The sequence below is a fragment of the Rhinatrema bivittatum genome, chromosome 4 (genome assembly GCF_901001135.1).
Source record: "Rhinatrema bivittatum chromosome 4, aRhiBiv1.1, whole genome shotgun sequence".
In the NCBI taxonomy this organism is placed as follows: domain Eukaryota; kingdom Metazoa; phylum Chordata; class Amphibia; order Gymnophiona; family Rhinatrematidae; genus Rhinatrema; species Rhinatrema bivittatum.
In genome coordinates, this window is record NC_042618.1 from 381,077,500 (window position 1) to 381,090,016 (window position 12,517).

General features: G+C 43.8%; 1 protein-coding gene across 1 annotated transcript in view; it reads right to left on the reverse strand.

The window, feature by feature from the left end:
* The window catches only part of IL17RD (interleukin 17 receptor D), a 193,604-nt gene that overhangs the window by 54,191 nt on the left and 126,896 nt on the right, over positions 1-12,517 (reverse strand). Inside the window, exons 2-3 of the mRNA XM_029600923.1 lie at positions 11,697-11,754; positions 2,868-2,993 (exon numbers count right to left, since the gene is read on the reverse strand). Coding sequence (XP_029456783.1) covers positions 2,868-2,993; positions 11,697-11,754 — 184 coding nt within the window. The remainder of the gene's footprint in view (positions 1-2,867; positions 2,994-11,696; positions 11,755-12,517) is intronic.

Sequence of the window (12,517 nt, forward strand, 5' to 3'; positions counted from 1 at the left end):
CAGCTGAAATTATTTCTGCTTTGAGATTCCCAACACTAATCCTGCATTAATTCCCATCAAGCCTAAGTCTCGTGCATCAAAATGACAGTGGGGCCCCCCCCCCCCCCAATTTATTAAATTCTCCTGACAGTTTTATTAATCTCAGAGAGAAAAAAAGAGAGAGAGAGAGAGAACTAGTCTGATGATTCTTAGTGTAAGCAACCCTGCACCTACAATGGCAGATTGTAACACGTCACTCAGAGAAACCCTAAAGACACACAATTGGTTCTCAACATTTAGGGAAACAAAAGCAGTGCTTGTGTCAACAGGCAGATCATGCTAGGGAGGAGTCCTGTTCTCTTGTTACCCGAGACCCCCACTCTTACTTCATGCTTTGAAAGGGATTAGCCTCTGATCAGTACAAGAGAAAGAACACCAAGCTTTGTATCCCATGGAGATTTGATTCAGACCAATCTGCAGCGCTGGACTACCAAACTCAGCTGCAGTTCTACTGAAACTGCCCCCGTATCACTTGCACATTCTTTCTTAATACCAGGAAACAAGTAATCTAAAGCTTCCCCCGCCCTCATTTTAACTCATAGCTAAAGTAATTATAAATCATGTGATTAATCAGAGGGACTAAATGTAATGCTAACAAAAAAAAAAGAAGCAAGTGAACTAAAAATCATTGTATAACAGAAAAGAACTTCACTCAATAATTAATTTAGTATTATATTTGGTGGCTCGTGGGCCAGCCCCGCAAGCCACCTTACTCACTCCAACATTGCCAGCAGTTCTTCACACTCGGAACACCACCAGCTCCTAAATACCACCAAGTGCAGCTCAGGATGCTGCCATTCCTTCAGCTCCCCTTTGGGAAGCATGCACCCAACAGTCAGCTACTTAAAAGAGCCCATGGTGGGAAGATAGCCCCGGTGACCTTTGATGACATCAGTGGCCCCCCACTATAAAAAAAACTTCGGAGGAACTAACAGACTCCTCAGCAATGGGTCTCCTGTCATGCCTATTGCCTTCAGTGTATGCCATCTGCCTTCCTGCCTTGTTCCTTCGTTCCTGCCCTGCTCCTATGTTCTGGTGTTCCTGTCTTGTTTCCTCAGTCTTGCCTTTTTTCCAGCCTTACCTCTTACCTTGCTTTGCCTCGTCCCAGCCTTGCCCTGCCTCCAGTCCAGCTCTGCTCCTGCCCTGCTTCGTCTTGACTTCCAAGCTCTGGCCTCAGCTTTGGATCTTGACCTTTCTTGCTTGCCACCAGGACCTGACCTTAGCCTTGGATCTGACCACATCTTGTTTGCTGCCTGCCCCAACCTCTGGCCTGCCATGGTATCTCCTGTCTGTTCTGGAATTCTCGTCTGCCTGACAGCCCCAGGGACCCACCTAAGTCCTGCCGGCTGCCAGAACCCAAGGGCTCAACCTGCGGGGGAGGCGGCTGGTATAGTTGAAGTTCCAGTCCGTCCTGCCGCAGGGTGCATCCGCCAACTGTCAGCATGTGCCTACTGGGTTCACTTGCTAGGCTGCACCAACTACGCCACAGCACCAAGGGCCCACTGATATGGTGCTCATTACATATAACAATTGCAAAAATAAAAAATAAATATAAAATTAGAAGGATAAGGCTTTAGCTATCCCAGGGAGCTAAGCTCTCACTTAGGGGTATAAAATACCATAAGTCTGAAACCTCCTTCCAATCATAAGTAAATTTTATATACAAATTTTTTTTTTTAAATGCAAAAGTGAAATCAGTGTTTTAGAATAGCGAAACCACTTTATCTAGTGTTATAAAATGTAGATGCAGCAGTGCGTTAAGTATAGGAAAACAGTCCACAAAGCTTATTTAATAGCACAGTCTTCAGGCAGAACTCTTAGACAGGATAAGTCTTATAAAATAAATACTTGTCTGGTTATATAGTCTTCAGAAAAACTACTGGATCTGGTTGCAAAAATCCATTCCAACATGGCCAATGTTTCACCATATACCAGCTGCATGAGGAATTCAAAAACTTATTTTCAATTTGACTCTAGACGCTCTCTGCTGCAAAAATATATTAGCAAACATTTAAAACTAGTAAATTAATAATCAAAACTACTTATTTAAATCATCTTGTAAGTGCAAGTGCTGCTCTGATTTAAAAAAATAAACATTTTATGTGGCAAAACTCCTACAGAATCCTTTTGACATAATAGACCACTAGTTCAGCAATGATCTCTACTTCAATCAATCACAAGTTTCAACTGAGACATATAATGATCACTGTCCTATCAGTGCTATTTCTGTGGGCTTTAAAGCTTATGGTGTCTAAATGTGAATCAGTGTCTTATCCAGCCAATCACAAATCTCAACTCAAACTTAAGATGTTCACTATCCAATCGGCACTGATTATATGCACTTTTAACCCAATCAGCCTTAAATATAGATAAACTAATATATTCTAAATATAGAGACACACTGCTTAAGAAAAATCAGTTTCTATTCTGACATTAAAAGTTTAATTCAAAAAACATAAGCGGTATATAAATATTAATAAAGATAAAGATAAAGGTAAATCTGAGCATTAGGCAGTGGTGACTTTTCAATGGCACACCTGATCAAGTCTGAAGGCACACCATTGTGCCACGGCAAACTGGTTGGGAAACACGTTAACCAAAAGTAGGTAAACTCTATAGACTGACTTGCACATACTGCCATCTAGTGGATAAAAATATATGTCAAAGAGAGCAGCAGAAGGCCCAGAAGGATTCTAAAACCTAGGAAAGCAATTTTCAACTATACCCTCATTGGACTTCTCTGAGGACTAGATGATATTGTCTTGCTTTTACTTCAAAGGTATATAAAAGAACATCTAAATCCACCTGATTTTCTTTCTCTTACTTACCAAGGGCATTTGCTGTCCAAAATACCGTTACTGCAACTTGGTCACTACATGCATACTGGCTGATAGTTATGTTCTGGGCATCAGCAATCACATGCTTTCCTACTGAATTCAAATAAGAAGTACAGTCTGCAACACAGAGAAAAATAGGCAACAAGTGAAAAAAGTGGTTTCTATTATTCTAATCTAATTACCTACATACACAAGCACTTTCATACCACAAAAGCTTCATCCAAAGGACCACCTGAGACTACTACAAAATCACTGCCAGGTCATACATCTCTTTCCCAAGAATATCCATGTTAAAGGAAAACTACTGTGTCCTTTCTGGGGGCAATATTCAAAGGGGTTTTTTTTTCCATGGATAAATGCATGTTTACCAGTGGATAAAAAGCATTTTGAATATTGTCCATCCCACCTTTCCAGGGAAAAGGAGTGGCACTGGGGCTAGGTCAGCTAAAGTACGTACATGCAGGGATTTAATTTTGAAATCCCCACACCTTCTTCCTCCTGCTTATTTTTGTACCTGGCAAAACCCCAAACAGTAGACAGATCCCATGCTAACATCCAGGTATAAGTAATGGCTTTCCCCAAGTTTACCTGGTTAACAACAGTTTATGGACTTCTCCTCCAGGAACTTGTCCAAACCTTTTTTAAATCCAACTATACTAACTGCACTAACCACATTCTCTGGCAATGAATTTCAGAGATTAATTTCTCGATTTGTTTTAAATGAGCTACTTTCTAACTTCATGCAGTGTCCTCTAGCCTTTGCATTTATGGAAAGAGCAAATAACCAATTCACATTTACCCATTCTATTCCATTCAGTTTTATAGACCGCTATCATATCCCCCTTCAAGCACCTCTTCTCAAAGCTGAACAACCCTAACTTCTTTATCCTTTCCTCATAGGTGTGAATATCAAATATTATGCCCAGCAGTAAACAATCAATGAGGTCGGTTAATCTCCCATTACACTGAATGGACAGATAATCCAGTATCAATTTACTGTCCTGCTGCTGGACACATGATGGATCCCAGCAACTGATGCATGTGATTTTCATGATGGTTTACCAGCAAGCTATTATTTTGTTTAATGAGCACCCCGCCAGGAATCCTCTTCCACATGAGTGGACTCTTTTCTTATTTAGAATATTTATATTCCGCTGATCTTACAAGGTATCTCAGTGGAGTACAAAATAGAAACTACAGAATAAAATATAACCATCAAAACACATCAGGGATTTGCCCATTGAAAGGACATGACAGCTGAACTTTAACAAAGTCTGATTATGTTTCACTGTATGAAATAACTAAAACCCAATATGCCAAAGTAACAAATTACTGACCACTGTTCCATTAAACTACAAAACTATAAAGATAGCTGGTTTATATGAAAGACTTTGAAGTTATGTTCTTAATTTGATTTAAAACCAGGCATGGCTTCAACAGATTGCTTGGCTTCTGTTCTCCTGCTTTGTAGGCAGTAGTGACCTGCTCACACAAGTTTCGTCTCGCTATTTGGACTCTACTGCAAGCAGCTGTTTTCCATCCATCCGGTTGCTCCTGTTCTTCCTGCCTTTCCTGAGAGAAGTAGTTGTTTTACATGATCCATCAGAGCTGCACATCACACTCCCACAGGAGGTCTTGCATTGCAAACTCTTTACCACTAGCGGGATCCTGGTAATATAATTTCACTTCTCCCCAAGACAAGGGCTTACTCCCCCCCCCCCCCCCAACCATGTGAAAAAGTAATCACTTTTCATGCTGAAAATCCATCAAGGCCCTCATTTCAGACACAAATGATATGGAATGAGAAAATATTTTCCAATACTAAGCAAAATTAATAGGCTCAATTCTGCAAAATTCAAAAGGAGTGTAAGTAGGCAATAGATCAGGAGGTATTCAAGCTTTAGAGTTTTTTTTATCCGTGTGGAAAAACTGAGTTTTTTCTTTTTCCCAGTACCTGACAGTGGAGCTGGATGAGCCTTAGAAAGTTCAAGCTCTGCACCTGCCTCCGGCTCCAGCTCAGCTTGCTAAACTTATCCTTAACAGATAATGAGTAAAGAGCAAACCAAGCCAATCGCTATTGCCATTACTGCTGCTAAATTTTAACCCTGCTTCCCTGGTTCAACCCCTGCTCCCTACTTCCTGGCCAGCAGGAGGAAAGTGGCATTCCTTAATGGTACTGACTCTCTTCTAAGGCACAGATTAATTGCTGCAGTCTGAACCGTGAGTACTACAACCCACCTGTATAACAAGTGCTACTCTCTTTCTAGTGGTCATGGGCAGAGGAGGGGATCAAGCATGATGGGGAAGAGGGATAAACATAGGTGTGATGGAGAAAAAAGGAGGAAGGATGGGGATGAGGGAGAAAATGAGGGGAAATGACAAAAGAAAGGGAGAGATCAAGAAGAGGCTTGCAGGCCGATGCAATATCGGGAGCTCGGGTCAGCGCGCTGCTAAATGCGCAGTTAGACGTGCGTTTTGGACATGCTAGACTTACACCCGATGGAATACCGGAATCGGCATGTCCAAAACACGCATCCAAACCAGTGCGTAGCTAATGGCGCTCATCACGTGTAAATTCCATGTAGATAAGCCTATTAGCCATTACCGCCCGAATAAAAAAATTCTGCGTAACCAATGCACCCATTGTAATGCTGTAAATTTAACGCCAGCCCAGGAGCTGGCGTACGCAAGTTATAAAATTAGGAGTACATGTGCGTGCGCCGGGAAGCACGTGCACATGTACGCCGTGCATGCTCCTTTTAAAATCTACTGCTTAGGGCCAAATTTTAAAAGGGCCTATTTTAAAAAGGCCCAGCGATGCGCGTAAAGCCATTGTAAGTCCCGGAGCTTGCAAAAAGGGGCAGGGAGGGGGCGGGGTGCCGGTGATCGCGCACTGGCAATTGGCCAGCGCGCGCAACTTACTTCAGCCCCAGGGCTGAAGTAAATTGTGAAATAAGAAAAAAAGCTAAGGAAAAGGTAGGAGGGAAAGGGCGGGGGAGGTAGGGGAAGGGAAGGGAAGGTGGGGTTGGGGGTAGGGAAGTTCTCTCCGAGGCTGCTCCGATTTTGGAGCGGCCTGAGAGGGAACGGGGGAAGGCAGTGCGGCTTGGCACACGCAAGGTGCACAATTGTGCAATCCCTTGCACGTGCCGGGTAGCGCACGCACATGTACACCACGCGCGCTTCTTTTAAAATCTACCCCTAAGTTAGCAAGATGCACAGCATGCACACAGTAAAAATCCCAGGCTAAAGAGAGCATGGACCATTTAGTATGTATATGCTATGGAAAATCCCTCACACAAACTGCCCAAAATGTATGGGCCTGTTAGTATGGGGATCTCTCTCATCCACACACACAAAAAAACCCGCTACAGGTGTCAATGATTTACCCAAGACCATGAAAGGTCGCCTCCCATCCCTTGATCCAACAATAAGGACCCTCCAAAGGATCAGGCAAACAACCATCACCTCTCTGGAATGGGTAATTCCCATGTCTTTGCTGGCAGAAAGCAATGGACAGATCTTCTATTACCACTGCTTCTATATGCCAAATGACACTGCCTAGTGGTGCTTCACAATATATCAAGTTGCACAGCATATTAATATGGCCCCCCTACTTGGTCTGGCCACTAGATAACACTATCCCTGTCCTTAGAATACGCTTGAAAAGGGAGCCATCCATCCCTTCAGGCCTTCCCACCAAGAGGCTTTGGATTGGGTGACTCATTGCTATTTACTCAAGTCATTTTAAGACTCGTGGGGTTCAGTTAGAGAGATCAGCTGCAGAGTAAATATGTATTTTCTTCCACACTCTGGTAGGGCCTCCCACCCTTGGCCAAGGAGTTTTCTTTTAGAAGAGATACCTCTCCGTGCACTCCCTGCCAGAGGGTCCTTCTTATAATTTACAGTGAGATAGACTTTTAAGCCTGATGCCCCTTTGGGGTGAAGGGGCTTTCTTCAGGGGACCAAAGACATGTGAATCTACTCTGCTCACTAGCAAGCTGATGCAATATCCACGTGGGAAAATCAGGTGCTCAGCACTTTCCTAACACACGCCCATCCACCTCTCCTGGGCATGCGATGCAGTAGGCAAATGAGCCACTGCATTAAAAAGGAGGTGCTAGGGAAAACTGAATGTCCCTAGCGCCTCCTTGGCATCTGGCACACAGGAGAAGTGGTTGTGCATAGGTTAGGAAAATGGATGCTCCTAAAATTGAGAATCCGTTTCCCTAACCTCACTGGCATCAGGACTTTTATTTTCAATGTTACTGCTTTTTATGGTTCTTCCGACTTAATATCACCACAATATTAAGTCAGAGGAACCACAGAAAAGCAATATTTTCTGCTTTTCAGTTCAATTTTTGGGGCTCCTCAAAATGCCAGCTCTAGGGCTGGAGTTAATTTTTGAGAGCTAAAATGTGCACACTCAGCGCACAGAAATTTTTCACATTGGAGGGTAATAGCTAATAGCCTCATCAACATGGTATTTACATGTGATGAGCGCTATTAGTTGTGCTCATCACATTAGTTGGTTTGAATCACATCACATATTAGTTGGTTTGGATGCACGTTTGGATGCACATCACATATTAGTTGGTTTGGATGCACGTTTTGGACGCATTGATCCCCTTATTGATCTGGGGTTATGGACACGTTTCCAAAACACGCATTCAACTGCAGGTTGACCTGTGCGTTAGCCTGAGCGCACAGTATTGCATCGACCTGTAGGTAGGCAAGCACTAGTGATGGATCCTGCTGTGCAGGACAGTGAGGGCAGAGAAGATATCCAGATTAAGATTTAAAGTATTTTTTGGAATTAAAGAGTAGTTGGGAGGTTTTTGGATCCCCCTTCCCCACTGGGATTTCAGCGTGGGAGTAATAGCAGAATTTTCCCCAAGAAATATCACCTGAAGTAACAGCTGCGGAATAAAGTAACAACATAACCAAAGGAAGAAAGTACAAGAGAAGGAGATCCCATCTGGATTTCCGCCTAAGGAATCAGGACAGGCTGGGTGTCTATGGGAAAGTAGATCTCTAAAGGGAGGATTTTTCCCGTTAAAAGGAAACCCTCTCACTAGGATTCCATGGGGCAGCCGCTGGGAGAATATGCACATTTAAAATCACCATGGGCTCCACCCAGAAGTCTGTAATAAGGATACCTACCTACACAGAAAGATACCCTGTAACTACAGTCAGATGTACACTCATCATTTTGGACAATGGACTTTAATTTGATTTTAAGAATCAGTCATCTTTATTTTAACACCGAAACCTGTTCCTGTCTGAATTCTTACAGCCTCTCACCTCATGAGAAGCACTTAAAGTACAGCACAAACACTGTGACCTTCTTTCATTGTCTTGGCCATAAGTGAGATCATCCCGCGATAAAGAGTCCCCCTCAAGGGTTTAAGAGTCAGCGTGGGAGTGAATGGTTAGGTAGAGCAGCCCCAGAAGATATAAATAAGATTGTGTGCCCTTGGGACTTAAAACACCCCACTAAGGGTCACATTAATAAATAACACATACCTCCAAGGTGGTGCTAAATTTACTGGGGCCTGGGCAGCCTCTGTGAACTGAACGGCACTTTGCAATTAGCGCGATAAGAGCTCATGAGCTCCTTATCACCTTATTTGCATAATTTGAATGCGCTAAATTATTAGTCACTAGATCGTTAGTGTGCATGCTAAAAGGTTTTGGCAGATGTGCCTAATGTTATCAGCCGTTTTTTGGTCATACTAGGGGTGTATACATGGATTTGGTCTATGGTCGGGGTAGATTTAACCATCCAGTTGCCCACAGAAGGTTGGTGGGGGTGGATCCTCCTCTGAAATTGCATGTTACAGTTGGTTAGTGGGCTTGTGTGGAGAGTTCCCCCTTCGAAGCAGAGTCAGCTGGCCGTCACAAAATAATGATAGAGCTGTGCAGGAGCACCATTTCTGGTGATGGTGCGACCTACCAGTGCCAGTACGGTTGTCTCTAGGCAGCTGCCTAGTGTCCCCTGTTGGGAAATCCATCCCCACCTGTGGCTCAAGATGAAGATTGTTACTGCCATGGCTGAGCTGGAATGGAGGGGGTTATAAATGAGGAGAAAACCCTGGACAGTTGTGAATGATGAAGAGTCATGGTGCCATAGACAGAGCAGAGGCCTGTTCTGATAGAGTTGGAAACAAAGGAGCAGGAAAGAAAGCAAAAGAGAGGAGAGAAGTGAGAAAGAAGCAGTAGAGAAGACAGAAAAGATGGTAGCATGGTTGGAGGGAAAGGGAATTAAGTGCTGGGAGAAATAAGGAGAGGCAATATATTAAGAGGGAGAAAAGACATAGGGATGAAAGAAAGAGAAGCAGGCTGAAGGAGAGGCTGAAAGGCAGCAAGACAGATTGAGGTGGGGAGAGAGACTGAGGCAGCAGGTGGGAGCAGTGAAGAAGCAGGTGGGAGCAGTGGGGCAGCAGGTGGGAGCAATGAGGAAGCAGGTGGGAGCAGTGAGGCAGCAGGTGGGAGCAATGAGGAAGCAGGTGGGAGCAGTGAGGCAGGAGGTGGGAGCAGTGAGGAAGCAGGTGGGAGCAGTGAGGCAGGAGGTGGGAGCAGTGAGGAAGCAGGTGGGAGCAGTGAGGCAGGAGGTGGGAGCAGTGAGGAAGCAGGTGGGAGCAGTGAGGCAGGAGGTGGGAGCAATGAGGAAGCAGGTGGGAGCAGTGAAGAAGCAGGTGGGAGCAATGAGGAAGCAGGTGGGAGCAGTGAGGAAGCAGGTGGGAGCAGTGAGGCAGGAGGTGGGAGCAATGAGGAAGCAGGTGGGAGCAGTGAGGCAGGAGGTGGGAGCAGTGAGGCAGGAGGTGGGAGCAATGAGGAAGCAGGTGGGAGCAGTGAGGCAGGAGGTGGGAGCAGTGAGGAAGCAGGTGGGAGCAGTGAGGCAGGAGGTGGGAGCAATGAGGAAGCAGGTGGGAGCAGTGAGGCAGGAGGTGGGAGCAGTGAGGCAGGAGGTGGGAGCAGTGAGGAAGCAGGTGGGAGCAGTGAGGCAGGAGGTGGGAGCAATGAGGCAGGAGGTGGGAGCAGTGAGGAAGCAGGTGGGAGCAGTGGACCGATGTGCACACAGAGAAATGAAAGATAAATGAGATATAAAACAGCTGAAGAAATATGACAAAGACAGGACATCAAGAAAAAGAAGGATACAGGAGACAGAGATGGAGATATCTGAGGATACAGGTGACCAAGAACAGAAAGAACAAGCAGATATAGTGTTAAGCAGAGATGTAAACAGCTAGAAAATTATTTTCTTCCATTTTTATAACCTGTCCCCCCCTCCCCCCAGGCTGCATTCCTAGATGCCAGGTTCTCTTGCTGGCCCAGAGCTGAAAGGGAAGTCCTCATGCAAGATATACACCTTACAACACCCCCCTCCCCCGATCACCACCCTCTCTTGGCGCTACTCTTGGGCCAGCAGATGTTGCAGCAGTATTGGCAGCTGCCTTACCTAACCTCTCTACAGCTTAAGCACATCACTTCTGAAACAATCCCGAGTCCTAGCATAATCAGACAGAAGACGCAAAGCCATATTTCTTTGTTGCAACAGTACAGCAGTACTTCTGAATCAGCCGTTGGCGGATTTATTTTTTTTCTCTGCATAATTTGGTTTCATCTCACATTTGGTTGTTAAAGAGTCAAGCTAGCCTCCTCGTCTCATGTTCACCTAGCAAATTATGTGGCTTGTCCATTTTCTGGCACGTACCACACGAAAATATTTGTGCTATGTAATGAAAGTGTCCTTTCAATGGGGAGTTTTGGTGTAATTCTGCCAAGTACCCACCAGCCTAAAGCAGTAGTAAATCCCTTCAGCATCTGGTGCAGCCTGGAATCTTCACTAAAATCCATGAAAACTGCTTTTGCTATTCCCATTTCCTTTCCCTTTCATCCATCCCTTCCAAGCTTTTTCTAATACCATTTACACCTCTTGTAGAGGCTCCCTCTCTTTACCCCACCCCCTCCCCAGGTTTCTTTCTAGAGATGGGTGAAAATAATTTTGGACTACAATCACAAAATCATGCTCATAATCTGAACATCTGCCTGTGAGCAGGGTTTTGAATATCGAAATAACAAATTATAAATACAAAAAGACCATTTGGGAAAATTGTATGTAAATTTAATCTCAGATATGATTCCTGCACCTTTTGTCCTCCTCCCCTCTCTTGCATATCTTCTCCCATTGCTGGTACCCCTAAATCCCCCCATTCGCATCCAATTCCCCTAGATATCTACAGTCTTTAATTGTCTCCTGTAGTACCCTTCACATTTCCATATGCCTACCATTCCTCCTACTGACATTCACCAAATCTCCTCCCCTAAGCTCCATCTCACCAGAAATCAAGACAACTCCTGTATGTCATAGCCCGCCAAGAAATAATTTCAAACTAAAATGTTTAATAGTTACAAAATATTTTCTATATTTTGTGAGATTACTGGTAATTGGTTTTTTTGGGTTTTTTTAGAGAAAAGAACGTGGAGAATGGCAGCTAATATGAACTTTAAATCAATATGACAAGTACTAGAGACAGAAAAACCAAAAGCAATAAAACAACATTTCCAAATTAAAAACCGCATTCCTTGAATTTACAAGTACAGGCACTATAAAGGATGAAATGAAATGGCACAAAGACACATAAAAACCCTGAAAGACAACAAGATTAATGCCATGGTCTTTAGTCTTCAACAGGGAATCCCTTTTATCTAAAGTCATCACAAGGGTGAAATAAACTGAATTTATGGAAGGCAGAAAGTGAAGGACCAGCCCTTCCAGACATGAGCTGACCATTATCATTATATTAAAAATATACTTACTGTCATATTTGAAAGTGATATTTGGCAGTCCAATGTTTTTACTGAGAAAAGGCAAACCCTAGAGAAAACAGAAGAACTGAATTAAAAAATAAGTTTGAATTGGCATGTTTAATTTTAAATAGGTTTGATATTTGCAGCTGTAACTTACTCATTTTACATTATCACCTGTTTGCTACTGAATTCTGCTCCTACAAATACTGCAAGAAAAATATTTTAAGGCAAACACTGCATTTTTAAATTATAGCATAGTATAACGAAAAATACTGTGGACTTCATCTGCAAAAAAACTCATGCAATTTTACTAGCTGTACCTTCAAGCAAGTCCAAATGGGCAAACATATACCGTAAGTTCAAAATTGTTGCTTTTTACAGTATACATATATTTATATATCATTAGGGAGGGGGAATAGCCTAGTGGTTAGAGCAGTGGGCTACAAACCAAGAGACCAGGGTTCAAGTCCTGCTGTCCCTCCTTGTGACCTTGGGCAGGTTACTTTACTCCATTGCCTCAGGTACAAACTTACAGCTCGATACAGTAAAGTTCAGTTGAAGATTTCTCGTCTGTAACGAGCTCGCTGCGCACAATTCAGACGCATAAGGCAAACCAGCGATACAGTCTCCAGTTTTGCGCGTCCGTAGCGCTTCTTAAAACAGACGTGTAACCCTTTCCGCACCCGGCATGTAAATGAACGAATTAGCTGTATAATGAAGGAATTAGCTATTCCCCTCCGATACCGTAACGGGCACTCAGGTTCTCTCATTAGTAACGCACTGTTTTGCCACGGCCGTAACGTGTTAGTTTACCGCCTCCCCCTAGTAGG